Here is a 27,548-nt window from a genome sequence, read left to right as displayed (position 1 = left end):
ATGCCAAGGTTAAAGAAACAGCGGAGCCTTGCATCTACTGCCCCAGTGAGCCTCAGGAGCTTCTAAATGGGACACCTTTACCTCTACCACGCATAAGCTATAGGCTACGTGCCCTGAGAACATTCACATTTGCCTACCCCAGGGCAGGAGTGCCGGTGGGGGCATTTCATGACCGTCTATCCACAATGGTTCTGATGAAGCAGAGAATTTCTTAATATTGGCTGGGATTCAAAAGTAAATTTGTCTTACGAGCCTCTTTGTGAGATGAGCTGAATTATTTTCCCTTCTCTTTCTGGGATGGCCCTGCTATGGGTGGCTATATGACTCCCAAGCAAATGAGGTCTTTGAAGGTTTACATTGCTGCAATGTATTCAAGACTCATATTCTGTCCCTAAAGCCTGTAGGCTGCATCATTTTGAACGTGATGCTGCATTGCTTGAGTACCCAAAACTCCTACTGCAGTATTAATGTGTAGCATTTTGCAGCTCCTACCTGTGCTGACTCTTCCCAGTATGTAGACATAATCTAAGATGATCCATGATCATGATAAGAGCTTTAATAGTTTTCATAACTTTGGGTTTTGTTTGTTACTTTCATTTTTCATTTAGAATTTCTAAACAATTTCTGTAGGGTTTTTTTTTATTAATATATCTTTTCAGTCAAAAATAGTAAAAATAAATGGCTTAGAGAATACAGAGGAGGAATATCTGTCTTCTATGTTTTATAACAAGAATAAGAGGAAATTCAAATAAAATAAAAAGTGGTAAATTTAAAATTGGCAAGAGGAAATATTTTATGCACAGGGCATGACTAAACTGTGGAGCTTGATACCACATGGAGTCACTAGGCCTAGAATCTTTTTTAAAAGGATGGGAAAATTGTAATAGGACAATTCCTTATCATAATTAACTGGAACAAATTTTAGGGAGAGTTTTTAAGTCTTGCACTTAGGGCTTAAACCAGTCTCTATTAAAAACTATGATGAAAGCTATGTGGGAAAGAACTTATCCTATACCAGTCTACTGAAGATTTGTACAGCTTCTTCTGAAGTATCCACTATGGGTGCTGACAGATATGCAGGACCCCACTCTAACTCTTGGCTCTTTTCTATGAAGTTAGAGTGAACCCCCACCCCCAGATCCAAAAGATGTTCTCTTGTTGCGGGGGTGGGGTTGGAGCCAATTGAGCCCTAAGAGCCTGCCTGAGTCCTCTTACCCTAGCCCTGCCCCTCTCAGCTCCTTGGTTGTTTGTAGGATGGGGGAGGGGCATTGAGATGCCTTCTTGGGATTGCCCAACCACACCTCCAGCTCAGGCTGGGCAAATCCCAGCTGCAGTTCCTCCATCCCCTCTATCTCCCTGCAGACAGCCCTGGGAGTGGGGCTAGGCTGCATCAGCCCAGCCATGGGCAACTAGTGCTGCCTTAGTCAGGGGGGCACATGCCCCCCTTGCGACCAGCCCTGCCGACTGGGTGGGGGAGGTCCTGCCACAGCTGATCTCACCGCTTGAGACGGATCTCATTATGGCCAATTGCTGCGGCCAATTGCTGCAGCCACTTCCGGGAGTGGCGGCGGCCACTTCCGGGCTGCAGCGATCAGCTGGTGCTTGCTGGGGGGAACTGGCACTCCCGCCTGGCCTCCCTGCCCATCACCTAAGCAGCAAATGCGGCTGGTCAAGGGGTGCTCCAGCACTCTCATCCCCTATGCGTCGCCACTGAGCCCAGGCCTGATCGCATGACTGAACCTAGGGAACACAAGTGCTTTGGAGCACCTTCATCTGACACCTCATTTGATGAAGATTAATTTGTTATGCAATTGAGGGCACTTTAAAAGTGCTCTGCAGCTGTGCATGTGCCATGGCATGACTGTAGAGCCCTTCTAGGGGGCTGATCGTGCGACAAATGTAATTTCTGTCTGCACCCTGTGAGTCATAATTGGAGAGAGGATACTGAACTTAAATGGGCCCTGAGTCTGAACTGGTTTGGCATGTCCTATGTACCTAACTGGAATAATTTTTAAAGGAAATTGGCTTGTCAGTTAAAACTCCAATCATTTGTATAATCATTCTCGTTAAAGGAGTAGCAGCCAAAGGATATGAGGATTGAAAATCACTGTATTCATACATGTCACACAAGTATAGTACATTTCAATTTCTCTTATAATATATTTTCTGTGGTACTCATTTAATTGCTGCATGGTCTGTCCCACTACATTTGGCATTTAACAAATTCTTCCATAAGTAATAGCCACATATAAAATACCTTCACTGAATAAAAAAATCCATGGTGCATATCTTCAAAAAATAAAATATATACATTATGACCCTACAGTTTTAAGGTAAGTCAATTTTGGGCTTATTAGATCACAGTGTCCATTTAACCTCTGCAGTAAAAATATTCACCTAAAAATGCATGCTTTTATTTTACTAAACCTTTTTCTTCACATTCAATTTATGAAGATTTAAGATTTTATAAGGATCCAGCAATGGGTTATATATTTTAAATTAAAATAACAAATTCAAGTACTTTCTAATATTAGTGTACTGATTATCATCTTATGGTTCTGACAGCTACATTTTGAAAAAGTATTTCAAAAGGTTAAAACTGGGGCAATTTAGACCTCAGTTTAAAAGGAGTTGAACACTGTGTGCTCCTACTGGAAGGATGGTGACCCAAAAGAAGTCTAATTTAGATAGACATAGACTTTTTTTAATTGGGTATAAGAGAGGTAAGTGCCCAACTCCCAACAGCATCTAATGTGAGTCACACTTTGACTATTTTAGGTTCCTCCAGAGTGGCTAACACAAGTTATTTTTGCTGGTGACCAAGCAAAATATCTTAATATGTACAATATTCCCCCATCCTTACTATAGGAAATACTGCAGGTTCTGAGGTAATGCTTTTCATTAATCAAAGGCAAGATATTAAATATGGTCACTGTGTATCCTATAGCCTTTTCAGCCATAGTAACTCTGGTTTCATACGTTATTTTAATACAGTGGTCTTTACATTGTGTTTCATGAAACCCTGGACTTCTGCGATAGGTCACCGGGATTCTGCAGTGAGATTAGGAGTGCTGGCAATATGGGTCAGGAGGCAGTGCATCACCTATGCTGGGCTGGGTTACCTGCCTCTGTGTCAACTCATATGCACCATGGGACCAGCAGCAGAAGTGATATGAAAGGGTTCCATGTCTTTAGGAAGTTTGAAAACCACTGTAAGAGATGCTGTTCTGAACCTCTTGGGAAAAACCTTGTTTTCCTTTTCCTCCCTGAGAGAGGCTCTTAAAGCTTCTAAACCCTGAGTTCATTAAGCCTGAGCCCCATACTATATGGATTGTCCCACTCGCGCCATTACTAGCTGAGTTGATACAACTAAGAAGTTCCCCAGAATACCAGAACTTTTATGGATCAAGATGGACATTGTCTAGGAGTGCTGACCTTAATAACTCAAAAAGGGCAAAAGGGTTTATCCCCACAAATGTATCCCATTATTGGAATAATTCAAAAGCACTTTTGCTTTCAAACATATTTCATGACTTGACTAAAAAACTTACAAAATGATCTTTCAGTCCATTCAGATAAAAACTGAAAATTAAACTCTAGCTAATTTCTTAGGCAAGAACTCATTGAAACCTCCAGCCACAAGGGAAGAAACAGAAACATTTAGATTGATATATTCCACAATGAATATTTTCTGCAAAGCTGAATGTGAAAGCAATTACTGCAAAATTATTTTACATTTTTGTTACAGGTACCCTACTCCCAAATCCCATTATTTAAACAAATTTAAACTTTGAAGAAATTCATTTTCAGATGTTTCTAGACCTCCAAAGGGTTTGTATCTGGAATTTTGATTTGGGGCATATTAAATGAAAGAGCTAGCTTAGGATTCAGATTCAAACATCTCGATTGCAGGTCTTCAAATCTGTTAGTGCTCACTTCTGGTTTGTTGAAAAGATAATAAGATAAGTGATAAGAGGGAGGCTTATGTAGCTTCACAGAAACCTCTCCAAAGAAACACATTAAAATAAATAACTTCTGGACTTTCAATTTTCGCTGTAAATTGTGCGGAAAGATATTTTTTTTCCTGCTTGGAAACACCTTTCTTTTTTTAAAATAAATAGAACTTGATACTGATTTCTTAAAGCCTGGTTTTGTGCATTTCCTAGTCAATAAATTATATTTATATGTATTTATGAAAGGAAATCTATACAAATAAGTGGTTAAGATATGAGAATTTCATATTTCCAGAAAAAATAGCTTTACTCTTCAATGGATGAGCTTCTCAATACTTAAGTGATATTTTTAAAGAGAGGTAAATTGCACATTAACATCAATGTAAAATTAACTTTTTTTGTTTTCTCCACAGAGTGAAGAATAAATAAATGCCTTTGATCAAGTGACCCACTCTCCCTCTCGTACATGTAATGGATTTCATTACTGAATTGAAATGATTTCATTTCTTGGTTTCTTGTAAAAGTGGGACTTAAATTTAAAAAAAAAACCCAAAAGAGAATAAATATGGCTTTAAGTGGATTGTTAATAATTTTTCATTTAATATGTTTAGGTTATCTTTTGCTTTCTTCCTCTTTGGACTCAATAGATAGTTTCTCCCCAAGTTTTCTAATGAGCTCTGCCAGGTCTTCTGTGTTTTGAGATTTTTCTTCCAGGAGTTCATAACGAAGACTTGAGATATCCTGTTTGATTTCTTTTAGTTCACCTGTGAGAGAGATTAAAAGGTAACACCATTAAAAAGCAAAAGAAGCAGAGGTAGACAATGTTGTTACGGTAATCGTTAATTAGGTCTAGATCATCCCATGCATGAATTTCCTCTGCTTAACCAAATTATGTAGAATATTCATTTGTCTCTGGTTCTGTGTCCTCTTCTTCATCATCTTGAGAAGGAGCTGTCTTGATATTCTTCAGTATCTCCATGAGGAAGTAGTAAACACATCTGAGAGGACAGGGCCTGGGTGGAATACCTTCACCATTACCAAAGTCATTACCCTGAACAGGAACCTGGCACATGTAGCCCCCTGCTAGAAAGAGGAGCCATCCTTAAACGAGGGTTCTGAGAGTAGTACTGGCCAGTGCGCATGGATAGTTGCCATGAATCCCAGAGTAGGTGTCGGATGCTTTTACTACTCATTGCAAACCTACAGAACAACTGGAATAAATTCTACCAGAAAAGCCTATTAGGGTTTTTTTTCCTCTTTCCAGAGGCAATTCTTTGGGAAGGTCTGCTTTCCATGGGGAAGGGTGGACAGGCTTCAGATTTTAATTCAGTTTGGAATTGATTTAAATAAGGAGATACATGTCTATATGATAAACACGACAGTAGATGACACCTATGGATATGATATGCCTATGTGAATGCTAAAGTAACAAATTTTGAAATGAACATAATGAACGGTGTTATATTATCAGAAAAACACATAGGCTTAAAGTCATTTTGAACCAGTTCTGTTCACTGGAGAATGAACATCATGTGAACACGGTTTATTACAAAGTAGAGGTTTTCTGCTTACAGAATGAGGAGCCTAGCTCAGAATTAAAGTATATTGTAATTTTATTGATACATCAGTAGTTCTGAAACAATGATTAACAACCCAGAAGGTCTATAAGTATATCTCCAAATTCTGTAAAATTCGGTAGACAGTGACAATTGGCCAGTTCCTCCTTTCTCCTTGAATATACTAAAGCAGGTGACAGGCTACCCTGAAGGTAAGGAATATTGCTGAGCAATTTCTCTTACTTAACTTCCAACATATATGAACCACAGGTAAAGAACTAGAGTGCAGAGGACAACCCTAGCTTGTCCTTTCAGCCTGACAGGAGGATGATAAAGAAGAAGTCAGGAGGAAAGGAAAGATGGGGGTCATATGAATAATAAAGCTAGTGACACAATTGCTGGAGTGGGGGAAGAAGAAAGATACAGGACAGGTAAAATATTCCACAACGGGAGAGGAAAACTAGTGCACACCTGTGAAACTGTCCTGGATATAAAGGAAGAAAATTTAGGCTAGAACTTTTTCTATTCATTTTTGTCAATGAAAGAAGTATAAAATTATTTACATTGGAATATCCTAAAGACCTTAAATGCTTTAGTTTTAGGCACTAAAGAGCAGCCAGATACTAACATGGTGATCAGGGCAGGAGCTCAGATTGTCATTCAATCCCTAAGGCACTTTGAATGTTCTATTCCTGTCTCCCAGCAGAGTATCTTAACCATTAGATGACAGTGTATTCAAGGACAGGGATGAATTCACCAAGGGGAAGTCTTCACCAAGGAAGAAGGCTAACAGTATCCTGGTTGACATTAGCAGAAGTATTTCCAGCAGATCAAGGGAAATTATTCTTCCCCTCTATTTGGCATTGGTGAGGCCACATCTGAAGTACTGTATCCAGTTTTGGTCCCTCTACTTCAGAAAGAATGTGGACAAACTGGAGAGAGTCCAGCAGAGGGTAATTAAAATAGTTTGGGGGGCTGGGGCACATGACTTTTGAGGAGAGGCTGAGGGAACTGGGCTTATTTAGGCTGGAGAAGAGAAGACTGAGGGGGGATTTAATAGCATACTTCGGCTTCCTGAAGTGTGGTTCCAGAATCGACCCAATGGATCATCGTGTCTGACCCCCTGCCTCTGGCAGGAAAGACGAACAAGGTCAGATGACCCCAGCCAGGTGACTGTCAAGCCTCCTCTAGAAGACTTCCAAGTTAGGTGGTAGGACCACCTGTCTTGGAAGCCCATTCCAGACTCTGGCCACCCTTATTGTAAAAAAATTCTTCCTAATGTCTAACCTAAATCTACTCTTTGCTATTTTGCACCCATTATTCCTAGTTACTCCCTGAGGGGATCTGGTAAACAGCACATCCCCAATTCCCTGCTGTCTTCCCCTGATAAATTTATAGGCGGCCACCAGGTCACCCCTCAGCCATCTTTTGTATAGGCTAAAGAGATCCAGATCTCTCAATCTCTCCTCGTAAGATCTTTCACGGAGACCACTAATCACGTGGGTGGCCCTCCTGTGAACCCTTTCCAGATCCTCCGTGTCCCTCTTGAAGTGCGGCGCCCAAAACTGGACACAGTACTCCAACTGCAGCCTGACTAGTGCTGCATAGATGGGGAGCATCACCTACCTTGATCTGTTGTTGGCCATGCATCTGCTAATACATGACACGGTGCAATTGGCTTTGTTGATGGCCTCATTGCACTGCCGGCTCATGTTCATCTTGGAGTTAACTATGACTCCAAGATCTCTCTCAGCGTCTGAGCTGCTGAGGAGGACATCCCCCAACCTGTCGGTGTGCTGAGGATTCCTCCCTCCCAGGTGGAGTACCTTACATTTATCTTTGTTGAATTGCATCCTGGTACATTCTGCCCATTGATTTAACCTGTCTTGGTCAGCCTGTAACTGATCCCTGCCCTCTGGTGTATTCATTTTGCCCCATAATTTGGTATCATCTGCAAACGTGGAGAGGGTGCTCAACACACCCTTGCCCAAATCACTGATGAAGATATTAAATAATACCGGCCCAAAGACTGAACCCTGTGGGATCCCACTGTCCACCTCCTTCTAGGTTGAAAATGACCCATCAACCACCACTCTCTGGGTGCGGTCCCTAAGCCAGTTGGCCACCCACCTGACTGTGCAGGTGTCCACTCCACAGCCTGCTAGCTTCCCTATGAGACTAGGATGCAAAACTGTGTCAAAGGCCTTTCTAAAATCCAGGTACATAACATCAGCCTACGCTCCTGTATCAAGGCAGTGTGTGACCTGGTCATAAAAGGCTATCAGGTTTGTCAGGCATGATCTACCTGCGATGAATCCATGCTGGTTTCTATTCAGCATCGTTTTCCCTGCTGGGCTTTCACAAATACGCTCTTTGATTTTTTTCAAGCATTTTCCCAGGGACAGAGGTAAGACTGACTGGCCTAAAGTTACCTGGTTCCTCCCTTCTCCCCTTCTTAAAAATGGGGACCACATTGGCCTTTTTCCAGTCCTCAGGGACCTGTCCACAGCACCATGAGTTCTCAAACAGCCATGCCAGTGGCTCAGCAATGACACTGGCCAATTTCTTCAGCACTATGGATGGAGGTCATCCGGGCTGGCTGACTTGTACCCATCCAGCCCTTCCAAGTGCTCTTTAACTAAGTCAGCACTAACCTTTGGTGTTTGGTGGCTTTTGGACATCTATGTTCAAGGTGGGGGGATTGTCTTGGTCAGTATTAAGGAATACTGAAGTGAAAAACTCATTGACGAGCTGTGCCTTTTTATCTGCATCAACCACCAACTGTCCTGATTTGTCCTACAGGGGTCCTATGCTACTTTTTGCTCACTATGTATCTGTAGAAGGATTTTTTATTGTCCTTGATTGTTGTAGCCAGCCCAAGCTCCAGTCCTGCCTTGGCCTGCCTGACTCCCTGCAATAGTGCGCCACAGTTTAAGAACCTCCTTGAGTGGCTTGTTTGTATGCCTCCTTGGTGGTTGCCCCCTGCTTCCACTGCCTATATATGTCTTTCTTTGCCCCCAGTCTTTCCTGAAGCTCCCTGTTCAGCCAAGGGGGATTTTTTATTCCCTTACCCCCTTTCCTGCGTAAGGGGATAGACTCCTTTTCTTCTACAAGGATCACTCCCTCGAGAAACTTCCAACCCTCTTAGACCACCATTAGCCCAATGCTCTTGAGTTCAGCCACCTCACTAACTAGGTTCCTAAGTTTAGTAAAGTTGGCCCTTCTGAAGTCTAAAACTCTAGCATCACTGAATATTTTCCCACCCTTCGCTGGATAGTGAACTCTACCAAGTGGTGGTCACTATCACCCAGGTTACTGTGTACCTGGGTGATACCCCACGAGATCACCTCCTGTTGCTAGGACCAGGTCTAATAGGGCGCTACCCCTGGTGGGACTGGACACCATCTGGGTACGGTGGAGGTCCTGCACACAGTGTAAGAACCTCCTTGAGTGGCTTGTTTTGGCCACCTATTCCACCCAGCTGATATCCAGGTAATTTAGGTCCCCCATGACCACTGCCTCCCTTGCCTGTATGGCATCTGAAAGCTGCTTGGAGAATACCTTGTCAAGCTCATCATCCTGGTGAGGAGGTCTGAAGTAGACCCGCACTACCAAGTCCTTCTCCCCTGGCCCCCCCTGGATCCTGACCTGTAATGTCTCAGTATTCCCCTCCTCCACTCCTGCTTTGACAGAAGATGTGTACTACTCTTTAGCATAGAGAGCTGCATCCCTGCCTTTTCTCCCCACTGTCTCATCTATATAACCTGTTGTGCGCAGTTGTGTGCAGAATCCCACCATGTTTCAGTTAAGCCGACTAGGTCATACTGCGTGCTAGCAAGCAGGAGTGTGAGTTCCTCCTGCTTGTTCCCCAAATTTGTGCTGCTATTTATGCTGCTGCAAACACATGCCCCTGCTCATGTGGATTGCTCAGCTGGGAGACAGGGGATACTGATTTAGATTTGATTTAATTCAGGTTGCCCCTGGGTTAAGTTACTGGATATATCAGACACACCACCACACTCAACTATATGAATATAGCCAGTATTTTTCCAGCCAAAATTATTTGGCAAATTCAGGTAGAATTGAAGAATTCAGTTATAATTAAAGTATATGGATAGTTTAGTTATGATCAAAACTTTATATATTCACAGTTTGCTGAAAAAATATTATCAAGCTTTACTCTTGACCTGCTCAGCAGAATCTTAAACAAGCCTGTTATGGGGGAGAAGGGGAAAAAATCCCCACCCTCAGTCTGGTTCATCTGTAGAAAGGGAAAAATAACTTCCAGGAGCCAAAAAGGCAACCAGCAAAATGACAACAGCAGTCTATAAAAAGTAGTTTATTCTGAACCCAGGGATGGCAACTAATCGATGGCAAAGGGCTCTACTGTTCTATTACTAATCTATGACAAAGGGCTCCTGTAGCAGGACAGAGCACGTATGTCCTTTTCATTCATCATGTATGTTGTTCAATGTGTTCCCTGAGTTGCTTTGGTAAACTTCCCCCACAAAGATGATGCCCCTCACAATCAAAAGGAAGGAAGAATCCTCAAAGGGGTTATAACTTTCTTTACCTGTGATTTCTCCAGTATCCAGACTCTGGTATGAAAAACATAGATACAAGACAGGGGTCTCTTCCTTACCTTCAGCCTCATGTGAATGATATCATTTTTACTATGTAACAATCTATGATTAGCAGTGATTTCATATACATATCAACATGCCACACATGCTTCACTTTGGAGATGTGAATGTGATTATTACAAAAAGTTTTGGAAAAGCCCTTTCAAAATGTTAACGTAACCATTTTTAAGTAGCTTGTTTTGTGTCACTGATCACTTATAAAGCTATGAATATACTACACTCACCTTCATTGACTTCATCACTCTCCTTATCTATCTGAGCTTTAAGGACGTATCTTTTAATAAGACGCTTCATTATTTTCTAGGGAACGGAAATAGAAGAGAGTCAGAATTTTCAAAACTGGACTTGCTTGTATTGATTCTGAAATCTGAAGGCATATACTCAGTTAATTTTTACTCCCCAAAGTCTAGTCATGCAGTCAACTAGTTCCTCCAGTTCATCGTTAAAGGCCTATTACTTATAAGAAAAAGGTGACAGCAGTAGTGTAATGAAGGGAGGGTGACCAGCATACCACCCTTGGGAAGCCAACAACACTGCTCCATGCTTCACTGCCTCCTGGGTACTCAGGCATCCTGTTATACCTCTGCATGATAGTTGCAAACAAGGCTAATGGCATTTTGGGTTGCATTAGTAGGAGCGTTGCCAGCAGATTGAGGGAAGTGATTCTTTCCCTCTATTCAGCATTTGTGAGGCCACATCTGGAACTGAATCTCCATCCCTGGAGATTTTTACGATGAAGCTAGACAAAGCCTTGGCTGGGATAATATAGTTGCAGATGGTCCTGTTTTAGGCAGGGAATTAGGCTAGATGACCTCCAGAGGTCCCTTCTAATCCTAATTTTCCATGATTCTATGATAACAGACTAGCTGCTAGTGTACTTGCTCAATAGATGGAACACCTGGGTTTTAGGTCCTGCATGGTTTGATGGGTTCAAAGCCTCTTACTAGGAACGAACCCTGACTACCAGTCCAGGATATGTTTTGTATGGGAGATGGATGTTATCCTCCATCCTTCTTGATAAAGCCAGGCTACTGTCTTTCTAAGAATGCATAAGTTACAGGGACCGAAGAAGAATAAGCAAAAGGGAGCTCAACTTTGTAGTCTAGTACTTAGGGAACCACAGTGGGGAAATTCTATGTTTTGCTTGCTGTGCTCCATGGGATTTCTGTCTTTTATGCAAATATAGAAATACTTCTGAGAACATTACTCTCCCAAACATGTGACAATTAGGTATCTACCCTCAGAAGAGCATGTAGTGCTCTAAATCCCAATTGAATGGAGGTACCTAATGTACAGCTCTGAATGAGAGGAATGGGAATTCAGACATACCTGTATGTTTAGTGTTTCCTATTGACTAGCTCTAGGTGTCTCCCTCTCAGTAGCTGACTGTTTTCAGGCACACTTCAGAACTGCCTAATTTTTAGGCATTACATCATCTAGGTTGGAGGTACCTAACTTTAGTGTTTCTCTAGATCTTGCTTTTTATGATCAGTGAAAGTTACTAAATAACTGTTCACACAATTTATTATCTAACTTGACACTACAGAAAAGTTTCTATGCTTCCATGACTGAAGACCTAGAGAATTCCCTAATGCATTTGGGCCCAGATACTCAAAGGCCACTAGCTCCTTTCATACATTTCATTAATGTAGTTCATGTAACCCCTGCTAACACAGTATGGTGTTGTCTTTCTTTCTCAGCTAGACCATGTTTTCAGGCTCTGCTGTGTCTCTCCACTCACAGATGTGGATGGTTAGCTCAAGCAACAGAAACTCCTGCAGAGATGGTGTTCCTGCCCCATACACAAGTGGATTCCATTACTAATTGTGTTGTCAGTGTGGATAACACGATTTATTTTAAGGGTCTGGTACAATTCCAAAAGCAAGCCACAATGCCTACTGTTTACAGAATGATTTTCTTATCTTAATCTGTCATGACTTGATTGGTCATGAAAAAGCCAGGGAGTTTTAAATTATACTGTGTTAATTAGATGCTGCATATAATAAAAGACTGCACAAAGCTAGACTGCCCCAGGGGGATCACTTGGTGTCACACTGTCCCATGGAGAAGAGATGCTGAATATTTGATCTCCACATGTTTGCTCTTGTGGGATATGGCTGCTGGAGGCTGATGTTGGATGCACATTTTTTTGTGGGATGTGGATTTTCCTTCTCACTGTGCCAGACAATTCTTGAATGTCCCTTACCAATCCCACGTTATGGCACTATAGGAAGGAAGCAAGGTGTGGAGAGATTTCACAAACAAAACTTTTCAAGCACCTCTGAAGCATTTCAGAAGTTCTTTTACAAAGCTGTAAGTGACTCAGTCACTGAGTTTAATTTAGTCTTTACGTCAGTTTTTTTATAAGAGCTTTGTTACACATTAATTTTAGGCAGCTCCTACAGCTCTTAACTCCTATGACCACACATTAACATCTGAAACTAGTTTTAAGCACACTTTAGGCAGCTTAAAGTTACACCACTGCAGGGAAGGTTTATCTCTGGGCCTTGTTACATAGTAATTTTGGGTGGTTCCTGCAGCTCTTAGCTCCCAGACTGTCTGCACATTAATACCTGAGGCTGGTTTTAAGAACACATTATGCAGCTTAATGTGATACCGCTCTAGGGCAGGATTATCTCAGTTCTGCCCAGTTTGTGATACACTAAGGTGCAACCATGCTAGGCTACACTCTAGTGTAAACACTCCAGCTGACCCCTTCTTACATTGGGCCCACTGCAGCACCCTCCTCACCCCCTCAGCCCTCCAGATCTCTGCTCATTGCCTGATTACTTGCAGCTTTCTGTGCCATCTGTCCAAGGGAGCAGGCAGGAAAGGGTTAAACTGCCTGCCCAGCTACTGCTGCTGATGCCACTCTCTGAAGCAGAGCAGCAGTTTGACAACAGCTGCAGCTGGGCAGGCCATTTATCTCTTCCTTGCCTGCTCCCTTGGGACAGGCAGCTCATCCCAGCTAGACCATGTATTCAGTAAGTACATGGGAAATAATGCTCCAGGGGTAAGGGTGGCAGGAGGGAGGCCTGGGGGCAGGGGGTAGGGAGGAACCATGGGAGTGCCAGGGGGAAGGGGTGAAGCCCAGAATGGGAGGCGGGAGATTCTTAACTTTCAGTCTCCCAGGCTCCTGCTGGCCTTCAGTGACTGCTGCAAACTCAAGGTAGCACTAACACCCATTGATTCACATTACCCAGATCCTGTTCCATTAATGTGTGGCTACTCCCCACAGATAAGCTGCCCAAGTTGCAGTCCTCCAGCATCCCAGGTTGCAGTGTCCCCTACCTCACCATTCTGTTCTGTGTAGACATACTTTCCACCCCTTCAACTCTATTGCCTAGGGTGCAGTTCTGAGACCAAGTCACCTCTCCCCTCCCACCCCTGGGTATCTGACCTTCCCACTCCCATGGGTGCAAACTTGTGTAAACAGCCTGCAGAGCACATGCCAGCAAGCCAGGTCACAACATGGATGGGTCTGGGAGTTGGGTCTAGGGTGGTTGGGGGAGGCAAGGTAGGGGGATGGATCAAGTTCCCATGAGCTGGGGCTTCCTTCCCAGGGCAGGGACAGTAACTCCCCCAAAACCACCTTCTCTTATCACTCCCACCTCCCAGCCACCCTAGGTAGCACAACCAAGCACCCCCACAACCCAATACCAAAATCCCAGTTTATTAAAACATGTGACCTTCTCTAATTTACTTTCTCTATTTCTTTTTAAATTATTTTTCCCCTTCTTTTTATTTTATCCCTCAGGGGCTGGCTGCTTTCATTTCACCGTCTTTGTCCCATCCCCATTTTCTTTCCACCTCCCGTTATCCATCCCCATCCCATTAACTCTCCATCTCCCAGTGTCATGTTCCCATCCCTCTCAACCCATCTCTTGCACACCTGCACCTAAAGCAGGGGTAGAAGCCTGTGCTGGCACGCCAGCCCTGTAACGGCAACTCCAGGCTGTAGCTCCTTATCAGGTCAGTGCTCACCAGACCTCTTGTGGCACATCACAGTTGTGCAGGTGGGGGACAGTCAGAGAAGGTTTTTAACCTTAAGTTGTGACTGCTCCAAAGTCAAGCTAGCACTAATACTGATCAATATTTGAGGAATTCATAGTGCAAAGTGTAACAAGGCACTAACACTTCATGAACGCCTAGCATTTAGAGAGCAAAGGAGCCAAATTTTTCCAGTCACTGGAATTATTCTGACTGTCCATATCAGTAAACTTATTCTGGGTTCATATTGCACAACTTAGAGAAAAAACTTGCCTTTGCCTTTGTATTATTAATTTAGTCAGTCCCACTTCTTTTTGAAACACACACACACACACACACACACACACACACACACTTTCTTAAACTGCATTTTACCTGGTATTGTCTTGGAGGATTGTTCAAGCTATTTAAATGGAGACCATCTGAGCTTCTTATACTAGATTGCTTACTCTGGCCAAGCTGAAATTAAAACAAATAAATCATCAAAATTCATAATAAATGTAAGAATTATTTGGTTATGCTTTTCCATTATTTTTTTCAGTAAACCATTAACTGTCAGACTTAATTTTAGGAACAGTGCTAATTTTAGTGGTGAAAACCCCTCCCTTCATTGACATCAACAGCACAATTCCAGTTGTGGATTTTATTAAATTAATTAATATTAATCCATTCAGATGCCTATTCAGGAAAATGGCTCTATTTAAAAAAAGAAATAACTGAAAAAGGACTAAGAGTACAATCAAAATCAAAATCATATGTTGTGCTTAATGTGTCCTGAAACAGGGCCCAAAATATATGTACCAACTAAACTATCAAAGCCCCCCAAAATCTCCAAATCTAAACAAAAGGAACAGAAAGCAGAGTTGCAAAATAGAACAGATCCTCCTGAGTTCTAGGAAATATTATACTCTTGTATGTTGGGTCAGTAATAGCATTCCAGAGTCCAATTCTCTTAGAGCAGTTTTAAATGCTTGTTTAACTCTTCTGACTTCTGATCTTATGCAGCACTATCTTGTATTTTATAGATATTTTTAAAAAAGTGAAAAATGGAAAAAACTCAGTGTCTTCATAAGTAATTTTCATAGTTCATATTAAAGACTCCATTCTTCCCTCACTTCAATGAACATCTGAATGTAAAACAATTATGCAATGGGAGTAGGTAGTCTAAAGAAGTTTCTATTTAAGATTTCTAAAGAATATTTTTACTGTTAAATAATGAACTGCAAGGCCATTATTTCAAAATAGATACTAATTACTAATGGATATTTTAGGATTTAAATTACTAAGCTAAATTAGAATTTTTTCTTTGAGAAGGACCAAAATCACTACCTTATGAAATGAACAATTTGGTTCCATGGCTGAACAAATAGATTGTTATATATGTGAATTATAGGTAACAAAAGAATATGAACTGTGTATAACTACTGACTGAATTGGAGCCAGGTCTAGGAGAAGTAAGGCAAGATATAAGGGCTGTGAAATATAAGATCAGATTGGCTTAGATAAGGAGTTATAGATGTTATCATCTAAAAAACCATCAATTTCTTACAGTTTCACCTGATATAATAAAATATTTGCCTCTTCCAAATACACAGATGTATAAATGCAGAGTCTTAGAGCATGTGTACATGAAACGGGGATTTACTTCACCTGAAATTGAAGTGGTGGGTTTTTAAAAATACCACTTCCATTTAGAGCAAAGAAACCCCTGTGTCATGTACATCCATGTCTTACATGCCTCTCTGGTGGTGGAGGGGGGAGATCGAGTTGTTGGCGGGTAGAACGGTCCCCGGGCTGTAGGGGGGGGACTGGTGCTTCCCTCTGCGGCAGCAGCACTCCCCTCTGCCTCCCCGTTGGCAGCACCTGCCTGGAGGCAGCAGGGTCAGGTGGTCCTGGAGGGCACTGCAGCCATGGAGGGAAGGTCCAGTTCCCTGTGCAGCTCACACAGGCAGGCAGGCTCCACAGAAAAAAAAAAAAAAGATCAGGCTCGCCGCTTTTTTATTTTTCTCTTCAGTGGAGCCTGCTTTCCTGGGCTGCTGCCAGGCTGCCTGTACAGCCCCTGAGCCACATAGAGCCCGGTGCTTTGCTCCGCAGCTGTAGAGCAGCAAACTAAAACTCTTCGGAAGTGTTTTAGTTTACTGTTCCCCAAAGTCATTTAAGGTGCATTACGCTGCTGAATGTGCTACAGTGGCTGGAATTAATGTGCAATACACTGCCAACATGTGCAAACACCAACATCATTAAGGTGGTGCAGAAGCATTTAACTCACTTTAAAGTGTCATGCACGCATGCCCCTTGTTTCATCTACACACGCCCTTAAATGCCAATATATGGTCAATAGTGGGTACGTGTTATATTTTTGGTAGGATCTTGATAACAGTCAGCTTTGTGTTTACTGAGTTGAGTGCTTGGCTATAGAGAAGCTGGAAAGCCTAGAAAACTGGCACATAGTGCACTTAGTTATGCTGGGCACTAGCCTGTATGTGAATTGAAAAAGAAACATAAAGGAATAATGTGCAATAAATTTGACTCCCCTCAAGATACTGTAACCATTAGGCTCCCCAGGCAAGCTTCCTTTGGCTCTTGTCTCTGTCTTCGTCTTCATGATTCCTGAGGGATGCTTACATTGGCTAAGTACAGACAGTCAAAAAACCCGAGGCTGAATCAATTCAGTCTTTGCAGGTCAGTCTAAACTGCAGAAATTGAACCGGCAAGCAAGTGAATAGCTATTTACTTCTGACTCAGGAAATGAAGGTACATGTCTTCAGTGGCTCAAGCCAGAAGCTGGGAGGTGCTAGAGCACCTGTCCCAGCCTGCCAGCTCCAAGGCTTTTCCCTCTTTCCTGATTCAGTTGATGGGGCATGACTACTCTCCAGCCCAGAGCTAGCTGGAGAGTCTGCCTGGGAGAGAGGAGTGGGTACTGCCTAACAGGCTGAGGAGGGGGTGGATGAGGAAAAAGGTAGTAGCACTGATTTAATAAAAGCTTGAACAAGAATAGTCCTTTCTCTGAAGTGAGCATGTATTGAACAGAAGGGAACTACCCTGTGGAGTCCTGCTGGCTGTGATCATGGACTACAAATCCCTGAGGTGCCTGGAAGCAGGAAGAGGAAGTGATGAGCAACCCTGCAGAGTCCTGCTCCTGTGGATCTGGACTGCAAATCCCAGAGACCTCGGAGACAATAGGAAGAGGAAGTAAACACACAGTCTATGCTAGGATACTAGAGGACTCTGATTTAACTTCTTGGGAGTCCAAGAAGAGTGGTTGTTCCTTACAGAGATGATCCTCCAAGCTCAAAGGGTGGCAATTCCAACAAGGGCCAAAGGAAGCAAGAGTGCTCAAAAGGCCCCTTGGCTAACAAAAAGCATCCAGGAACATCTCAAGGCTAAAAAGGAGGCATGCACCCAATGGAAGGGAGGGGCCATCACCAGGGAGGACTATACAGTCATTGCTCGGGTTTTTAGGGGGGCTGTTAGGAGGGGTAAGGCAAAGATGGAACTGGGAATAGCAACCCACATGAAGGACAAGAAGAAGTCCTTTCTTAAATACATAGGGAGGTAAAAAGAAGGTTATGGGTGATGTAGGGCCTCTGCAGGACATGCTAGGAAGTCTGGTGGCCACACCAGATGTCAAAGCTAACTTATTTAACAACTTCTTTGCCTCCATTTTTCTGAGCAGGGACCAGGTCATCCCCCCATCATGATCTCTGACAGTCCCAGGAGAGGCGCAGCCAGGGCCAGGGTTGGAGTGGACCTAGTCAGGGACCTCTTCGTGGGACTGGACATGTCCAAATCAGTGGGTCCTGATGATCTCCACCCCAAAGTGCCTAGAGAATTAGTAGATGTCATTGCGGGTCCCCTGGCACTGCTTTACGAGCACTCATGGTGCTCTGGCAAGGTGCCAGTGGACTGGAAGAGGGCCAATGTGGTCCCCATTTTCAAAAAAGGGAGGAGGGCGGACCCAGGAAACTATTGTCACAGGGTCATGCAGGTACCCTGTTCCTATGAAGGAATAAGGGCTGCTGAAGCTCTCTGAGACAGCACAGGTGGTGGTTGCCGGAGCAACCAGGCTGGTCACATGGCCAGAAGGGGGCAGGGCCAGGCCTTTATAAACAGCCCAGGCCAGAGCCTTAGTTAGTGGGTTCCTTCTAGCAGGCTGGAAGTGCAGGAGCTCTGCAGCAGAGCAGAGCAGAGCAGAATTGATTATTACAGCCTGACTACCCAAGTGGCTACAGCATGGTAAGGGTGGTGAGGACCCTGACTGGGAGGCCTTGGCGAGAGAGCCAGGTGGGCTTAGATCTTATGTTATAGCCAGGAGGCTTATTGTTGTGTTTCAGTCATTTGGCTTATGGTTCTGTTTCGTTACTGTTACACCGGAGGACTGGGAGAGGCTGTAGGGGACAGAGGAGGCCTCATTTAGGAGTGCCCCAGTAGAGTGGGGGTGCTCCCAGCACTAAAGTGTGGTGCTGCATTGTGGGGTGTACTACCCCAGCCCTGGGGAGGGACACAGTGCCAGTGAGGGCACCGTAGTTGGGGTATAAGACCCCAGCCCTGAGAAGGGCAAAGAGGATTTTGGGGGCCAGGCATGGCTAAGGCCACCTGAGCTCCACTGCAAGGAGCACCAGTGAGAAGCCCAAGGGGCTTGTGTTAGGCTCCAAGGGGAGAGTCACACGGGGAGAAACCTAGGGTGGGTGCTATTAGAGAGACGAGCCTGGAGAGGGCAAGTCCATGATTATAGAGAACCCGGAGGGGGCAGAGAGAAGCCTCAGGAGTGGGTGTATACTTGAGGGAAGCCCCATGAGGGGACAGGTTTTGAGGGAAGCCCCGGTGGGGGTGTGGACTGAAAAGGATCCCAGAGGGGCTCCCAGTGTCGGGGACCCTGAAGGGTCAAAGGGGCCAGGTAAGGCTCCAGCTGCTTGAACCTAATTGGATACAGGTTGTTACCAAGAGCCCAACAGGGCCAGGTAAGGCCCAGGCTGCCTGAGCCTAAATTGGATATAGATTGTTAACATGAGCTAAGAGAGGCCAGGTAAGGCTCAGGCTGCCTGAGCCTAATTGATACAGATTGGAAGTACAAACCCAGAGGGGCTAGGTAAGGCTTAGGCCACTGGCCCAGTGGGGAAGAATACCGTTAATAAGCCTGGTAGGGCTAATCAGTTGTAAGGGGTGCCGGTTGCGTGACAAGCCCGGGGGCGCCAGGGAACGGGCATTGGTTGCGGGCCAGGCCCAAGGGCGCTGAGCAAGGCGCAGGGAGCAATTGGACCTGATAACGTCTGGAAGAGCTGCAAGGCTTGGGGTGTGCTGAAGGGGAGGTAGGAGGCACGCACTGCCCATAAGGCTGCGGTGCACCAGGTTACCTCATACGGAACGGGGGATAGTTCAGCATAACACCGTGTATTAGGGGATCAAAGGCAGCCTCCCATATAGAACCAGATCAGCAAAGATGTGGCGGGCGAGAGAGGGTGCTGGATAGCCTAATTGACACAGTAGGGGGCGCTAGTGGGCCCTAGGCGCAGTGGGCAGCCGCTCCTAGGCCCCACTCTGTGACAACTATAGGCCTGTTAGTCCTACCTCAGTCCTGGGGGAGCTCTTCGAGAAAATTATCCCGAAGCACATCTGCCAGGGACCATGAGGGGAGTGTATGCTTAGGGGCAACCAACATGGGTTCATCAGAGGCAGGTCCTGTCAGACCAACGTGGTGGCCTTCTATGATCAGGTCACTAAATCCTTGGACGTAGGTGTCGCGGTGGATGTAGTCTTTCTGGACTTTAGAAAAGCCTGTCTCTCACTCCATTCTCTTAAAAAAAATTAGGTGACTGGTGTCGATCCCTACACGGTCAGATGGGTCGCCAATTGGCTGCAGGGCCATACCCAGACAGTGGTGGTGGATGGGTCTTTTTCGACCTGGAAGAATGTGGGCAGTGGGGTTCCGCAGGGCTCGGTCCTCAGGCCTGCACTGTTTGACATCTTCATCAGTGACTTGGACGAGGGGGTGAATAGCATCTTGTTTAAATATGCAAATGACACTAAGATGTGGGGGGAGGTGGGCATGCTAGAAGGGAGAGACAAGCTGCAATCAGATCTGAACAGGTTACAGAGGTGGGTGGATGAGAATAGGATGGGTTTCAACACTGACAAGTGCAAGTTGATGCACCTGGGGAGAGAGAACCAGAAGCATACCTACAGACTGGGGAATTCCCCTCTCACCAGCACAGAAGCAGAAAAGGATCTTGGAGTCATTATTGACTCCAAGATGAACATGGGCCAACAGTGTGAGGATGCAGTCACAAAGGCCAATTGCACTCTGTCATGCATCCACAGATGCATCACGAGCAGGCCCAAGGAGGTGATCCTCCCCCTCTATGAGACCTTGGTCAGGCTGCAGTTGGAGTACTGCATCCAGTTCTGGGTGCTGCACTTCAGGAGCATGGAGAGGGTCCAGAGGAGGGCATGATCAGGGGGCAGCAGGGCAGGTCCTACGAGGAGAGGCTGCAGGACCTGAACCTGTTCAGCCTCCACAAGAGGAGCCTGAGAGGGGATCTAGTGGCCGTCTATAAACTGGGCAAGGGGACCAGCAGGCAATGGGAGAGTCCCTGTTCCCCTGAGCACTACCAGGAGTAACAATGAACAACGGCCATAAGCTGACAGAAAGCAGATTCAGGCTGGATATCAGAAGGCACTACTTCACAGTCAGGGCGGCTAAGATCTGGAACCAATTTCCAAGGGAAGTGGTCCTGACTCCTACCCTGGGGGTCTTTAAGAGGAGGCTAGATAGACAACTTGCCAGGGTCGTCTGACCCCAGCATCCTTTCCTGCCTGTGGCAGGGGGTTGGACTTGATGATCTGCTCAGGTCCCTTCCAACCCTACTAACTATGAAACTATGAAATTTGAACCACGAAGGGGTCTGGGACAGAAGTTTCATAAACCAGTTTGACCCAAATCATATAAGTCTGATACAGTGGATTCCAATTTATAGAATTGCTGGTTAATAGAAGTAGCCTCTTATTTGAATCAATGTGGGAAAACCAAAACCATTTGTATATTATTACATGTAAAAATCACTCATATTAGAATTACAATTTTGGGGTTTTGGAATCATTTTACTGGAGAAAGCCAGGGATTTTGCAGTTTTGTGAGGAGCCCTCTGCAGAGTGGCAAAATTCCAGGCTGCAGGGGGCTGGGAGGGAGCGGGAGGAGGATGGTCAGGTAAGGGGCACCATGTGCACATGGGCCCAGGCAGCATGGAGGGGTGTGTGTGTGTGAATTGAGCCCCTGTAGGGAGAGAGAACTGGCAGGGCTGGGGCCCCAGTGGGGAGTGGGATGAGGCCATGGGCAGCTCGTACAGAATTTGGGGGACAGCACCTGGGCTCCCTCGCAATGTGCCCCCTGCATACACAGTGGCTATGAGGGGTGCAACCCCATGCTGCTGCCCTTACTGTCTGTGCCTGCCTTATCCCCACCCCGTGCACAGATCTAGGCAGCATAGGTTCTCCTCTGCCCCTCCGGGAGTGCACACCACATCAGGGAACTGATACTACCTCCTGCACCTGAGTCCGCAGTAGGCAGCAGCAGGTGGGGAGCCAGACTCTTCTCTACTGCAGTAGAGATGGGGCTTGGATGTTTCCCAAGCACACCCATCCCATCTATTCCCACATACATGCTCCAAACCCAGAAACACCACTCGGGGAGCTTGCTCAATGGCCATTATCAAGCATGCCAGAAGCAGTGGTTTGGACAGCAGCATCAGAGGAATACCACCAAGTGGGTGCTGGGGCATATTTCTGGAGAAAGCTAGTGGGAATGGATGAGCAAGGCTTGCTGTGAAACATCCTAACTAAGGCAAACTGCCAAGCTGGCACAGAGGGAAGGTTGCATTTTCAACTCCCAACAGTTAGGGAAGCAAGAGATGTGGATTCAAATCCCTTTGTGGTCTAATGGTTTGGGTCCCTCTGGGGGTTTAGGCATCTCCCCATCACCAAACTGGATTGTAGTTGGCAGCTCAGGCAGGATTTAGGCAGGACTTGGGTGATCATACTGTATGGCATCTGTGTATACCAAGTTTAGGTAGCAAGATAACTTGCAATCTGAAGTGGAGGCACTACCAAAGCCTAGAAGCTGCCTCTGTTTTGTGGCTTGTGGAGCTGAGACAAGCTGGATTAATCAATGAAACACAGGCACATTAATTCATTAAGTCTCATTTACATATGTCAAACCAAATTAGACCTGACCCATGTCCTTAAAAATGTCAGAGCTAGTAGATCTCAGATCTTATCCATTCACATAAATGTTTCATTCCTAGAATGGAGAAAAACAATTTTTATAACTTGTTCTTGAGCTTTCAATGAGCTATTCATTGAACCCAACTGATTAAATGAACTGAAGGGAAGAAAATATTCTCTCTGCATCTGCAGAAAAGACTACAATCAATCAAAAGCTGGTTTAGCATGTCATCCAACTCTGCTTCTGAATGTTTAGCTAATGACTTCCACCAGTACAGCACTCAGGCTTTCTTTAAAACTGCAGGAACAAAAATGTACAGTGCTTATTATTACTATTTTTATTAAATTTAAACATTTTTAGTAGATTATAATAAATATAGGCCTTCATATAGGTTGTCAATTTCAAATTTATTTTGATAGGATTATTTTTTAAAGAAAACCGTACTTTTTTTAAATAAAAAGATCATATAAAGAAGCATGTAATAAAAAATGTGTTTAATCCAATCTGCTTCCATTTATCTTTAGTGAAATTTGCATAATCCGAATTATGAGTGGTGAAAATGAATGGCATTTTGTACTACCTTTTCTCTTTATTGGCATTTTAAGTATTTGCAAACAAAGGTAAATGTGTTGCAATATAATCACAATGGACTTTTTAGCAAAAGTAGGAAGGTAAATCAAATAATATAAAAATATGTTATTTTGTTACATCCAAACTATCTATAAGAAAGATGGAAAAGGGGTATACACTGTTACACAATGTATAACCACATGGTGGCACTGAATGCTAAAATTTCATTTCTATTTAAGTCATAAGATTTCAGACATTCTCACTAAGCTTTTTGCTTTTGGCATTTTTGTTCCTGAAAATGCCTCAAAGTAAACTAAATTTGCTAAACTAAAGTAAGGAAAAACCTAATCCTAAACCTAGGATTCTATCACCAGCATATTTTTAGTCAGTCCCTAAGAACTTGGGGAAAACCATAGATTCCCAACACCGACATATCTGACAGAAATTCCCATGTTTAAGTGCAGCAATGCACTTAGACACACAGTACTTTTACACACAAACTTACATATTTTGCCAAAAAATTATAAACCATACAGTACTGCATAAGTAAGTCATACTATGTCTCGCTTATCTGAATGAAAATGCACCTGTACAAGCAACAAGGTGAACGCTGGATAATAAAAGAAGCCTAGTGTCTTAAAGCTCTGATTCTAAAAAGTATTTCTTTATGCTAACTCTCATCATCATGTGTTATTGTTTTGCATCTTTTAAAAATTAATCCTGGCTTTTTAAAGTAAAAGGCCAGGTCTACTATGCTTGTCATTAATATCATACAGCCAAATTTTCAAAAGCGGCTGCTGATTGTTCCTGTCTTAGTTTCTTGCTGATGAACCTGACAAGTTGAATGTGATTATCAGAACTGGTGAGACTTCAGCTTGAGTTGTGGGGTGCCCAGAAGATCTGAAAATAAACCCCAAGTTGACTAGCTTGGGCACTTAAAATTTAGAGGGCATTTTTGAAAATGTTGGCCATAGTGCATAATACTGGTGGAGTAAAAATGATGCATGATGATATTTTACGTTGTTTGAATCTAGAAAAAATCTTCTGATTATTATATAAATGTATCTTATTTAATTTCTCATTTAAAATAGCCACCAGCTGCTTTGTATTTCTTTTTAGAATGCCCATATTCAAGACCAACAACTTGCTGACACTCCTGTCTCAATTTTTAGTTCAGGAAAATGAATGTTTCATGGTCCCTGACCTGAGTTTGTCAAGGACTTGAGCTCTAAATTTATTTTATTTACTTCTCTCTCTTTCAGTTGTTTAGTCATTAAGCCTGTGTAAAACACCACTCCAGGTTGGAATGGTAGCCCTACAGGAAGTTGTAGAGAATGAAACGATATCCTAAAACAGAACCAGTCCCAAGCCTTTTTGTTGAACATGAGTGAGGAAACTAGCTTAAGTAGCACTTGAGGCATTTTTCAGGCAAATGTTTGGAATGTCTGACTTGGTTTCCTGCCTCTGGAAAACTAAGCAAGTTCACCACTAGTCACAGACTTCCTTCTTTTTCTACAGCTTTTCTCTGTTTTACTGTTACCGGTGTGACTTGCTGTACTGAGCACATTAGATCTATTTGTGGAATAACACATTACCTTGTATCTGATCCTGCACAGCCATATACAGTTCAGTTGGTCAACTAGGATTACTCGCAAGAGTACAGACAGATCAACTAAGTAAAGGATTGCAAGGTGAACCCCTTTTATAATGGCAAGTAACAGGGACTCTGACTGACAATGACATGCTGAGGAGGACATTAAAATAGTGAAATTCATAGCAACTCTAAATGGGAGATGGGATTAATTATTATACAGACTAGAAAGAAAAAACCCCCCAATCTTTGGGCGGGGGAGGGGAATGGGGGAAGATGCTGTTCTTGTTTTTTAGGTCTTTTTTTATTTAGGATTGAGGCAGGCTGGACTCTAAAGTGTATAGATCTCCCAAATCAAAACTATAACCAATTTCAGACTCAGCGGAGAAAAACATAAATAGCCAGCAAATGGGAGCTCAGAAGACTTTATGACTTTTCAGTAAAAGAAATGCATTTTATTTAGATTCAAAGTTTTATAGCTGCTTTGGCTGCAGAGGAAATCTTTATTTAGCATCTGACCATCTATAATCATTCTCTAGCTTACGGAAAACTGAATTTGACAAGTATTTAAATACTAATTCAGGGATGGAAAAAGCCCTGAGAGATGGGCCTTACATCCCCATAGCTGATGCTTTTCTAAGCTATCCATAAATCTTAACAAAAGCTAAGCTGTCCTTCTAGGGCTTTGTCTATGATAAATTGAGGAAATAATGGTGGTTTGCACCTTTCTAAAAACAACTAGGTTTGAACATAGTTAAGGGTAATGGTGAAAACTCAGTTTGGGGCCTATACAGAATGAATGAATATAGAAGTTTTCAAGAGTACTGTAGTAAATACAGAGCACCTGTCTTATTGAAATCCATCCAAAAAATTCAAAGCTTTGGCTTTACTGTCTCTCAGCCCATTTTGACTGTATTTACATCTTTTTGCCTTTCAGTTTGACACCCTTCTCACCCAAGAAAGCTGTAAAAGCAGTTTGCACCTGGGCAACTTGCAACTTGTGGAAACTTTGGAAATAGTGAGGTCATTATAAACAAAAGCAAACTGCAGTGGCACTGATCATGGGTGGGAAATGAAAATATTTCATAAGTAAAATAAGGTGAACTTTGTATAAGGATAGTATAACTGCTAGATCTTCAGAATACACAGCTAAAAATCAATTAAGAGGGAAACCACAAAACACTGATTTTCTTGACATTTGCAACATCCAAGTTAGATTTATAATCTGTGTAATTGGTCAGAGGCAGGTTACAATGCAACTTAATAATGCTGCTCGTATAGTTCTTTTCTTCTCTCCTAGGATTACAACCAGATTTTCCTTGTTAATCTCTAATGGAAAATCTTATCTTTTTAATACAAGTAAGAAGACAAAAAGAACAGGGACACAGAAAACACTTGGAGGGAAGAGGAGAGATGGTTATTATGTAATGGTGTGTGGAACTAGTAGAGACAAATCTCAAAGGAGTGACCAGAACAAAGCTCTAACTGCCATCGCAGAGGACTATGCTGTCCTTCTCTCTTCTTTTCAGTAATTCTGCCATCTCTGGTGTGCTCCAAACTGTGCACACTTAAAAATTCTTTTTTACTTCGGTAGTACAGGTATTGATTAGGTGGCCTAATTTTGAGGGAGGCTAAGAACATACAATTTCAACTCAAGTCAATGACAGGGTAAAACTATTTACACTTAAAAGTAATATAAAATGTATATTTAAAATTACCGTATTCATTTCTGCATCTTCCTGAAAGCCTTTCTGATGGCATAGGAACAGTTTTGATATCCATTTTTTAATTTTGAGTAAGAGATAAAGCAAAGATTTTGGACTTGGCACAAGGTTGAACGGTACTGGAAGAGTTCTCCCCTCCTCAAAGTAAGAAAACCAAAGCTTAGCCCTAGCAAATTTCCATTCCACATCAGCATCATCCTGCAAGACAGAAATATTACTCTCAAAACCCTGTTAACAACATCTTGATTATTATAATTATTTTAGCCAATGTCAAATAAAATGAAGCACAAGCAGATTAATTATTAGCTATGAAAAAATGAACAATAATGAACAAGTCCTATATTAATTTGATTATTAAAGTAACAGGATGAGATGGTATATTTCATCTGGCCATTGGCCACCTCAGAGAGACGCAATAGTTTGTAAAGCAGCATCTCAAAGGAAGTCCTATAATTTGGAATCAAACTGATTTAGCATAGAACCAACTTAATTCTAAGCTCAAAGTGATGTTAAATATATACCTAAATGCTTGTTTGACATGGATTTAGGTACATTTTTGCAACTGGTTATGTGTTTTACTGAAAAACTAAAAAAATGAAATTGACAATAATTACAAAATGAAAAGAAGATACATTAAAAACTCCATATCTCTCTTCTGTGACAACTGATTGTTCCAATTACCCTTGTTGTGAAGGATTTATAGCATTAGAATATTAAAAGTTGACTATTAATTGGGTCATTGAAACAAAGCAAACAAAATTTTTCCTCTGTCTGCTAATACTATATTATACTAGTTATGTTATTATACAGGACTATTATTCTTGATGGTCCACATATGTGGTGATGACCTCCCTCACTTTTCAATTTCCTTTCAAATTAATTGGGGCTTTCTGTAGAAAGAACTAAAGCCATTAGGACTTTGTTTAACATGACTACAGCTGGAAAATTATTATGTTCCTGAATTATACAACCTCATATGATTTTGGTTTACTCCTTAGTGTTTTATTGAATGTGGGTGTGAGGGTGTGATTCTGCTGTAAATTCCATTTCTATCATGAAATATTAATTAAACTGTGGTCTTGATCACTTACAGTAATTAAAGACCACATGAGCCTTACTTCTAAGGCTTAAGAAGTCTATGGGCCAACAAGAGGCAAAGCACTGCTCGACCTGGTACTGGCCACAGGGGATGACCTAATCGGCAACCTAGTGATGGATGGGAAGCTGGGTGACAGCGACCATGAGCTGATCACCTTCACCATCCGCCGTAAAGCTGGCAAGTCAGTCAGCAACACAGAAGTCC

At 43.0% G+C, this 27,548-nt stretch overlaps 1 protein-coding gene across 1 annotated transcript in view; it reads right to left on the bottom strand.

Annotated features, from left to right (window-relative positions):
* Positions 1–2,019: 2,019 nt before the first annotated feature.
* The window catches only part of TRPC6 (transient receptor potential cation channel subfamily C member 6), a 186,175-nt gene continuing 160,646 nt past the window's right edge, over positions 2,020–27,548 (bottom strand). Inside the window, exons 9-12 of the mRNA XM_019530281.1 lie at positions 26,240–26,443; positions 14,518–14,601; positions 10,377–10,452; positions 2,020–4,717 (exon numbers count right to left, since the gene is read on the bottom strand). Coding sequence (XP_019385826.1) covers positions 4,566–4,717; positions 10,377–10,452; positions 14,518–14,601; positions 26,240–26,443 — 516 coding nt within the window. The 3' untranslated portion in view covers positions 2,020–4,565. The remainder of the gene's footprint in view (positions 4,718–10,376; positions 10,453–14,517; positions 14,602–26,239; positions 26,444–27,548) is intronic.

The sequence above is a fragment of the Crocodylus porosus genome, unplaced genomic scaffold (assembly GCF_001723895.1).
Source record: "Crocodylus porosus isolate Cpor-Errol unplaced genomic scaffold, CroPor_comp1, whole genome shotgun sequence".
Taxonomy (NCBI): Eukaryota; Metazoa; Chordata; order Crocodylia; family Crocodylidae; genus Crocodylus; species Crocodylus porosus.
Note: the sequence above shows the minus strand (reverse complement) of the source record. Positions and strands in the feature narration are given on the sequence as shown.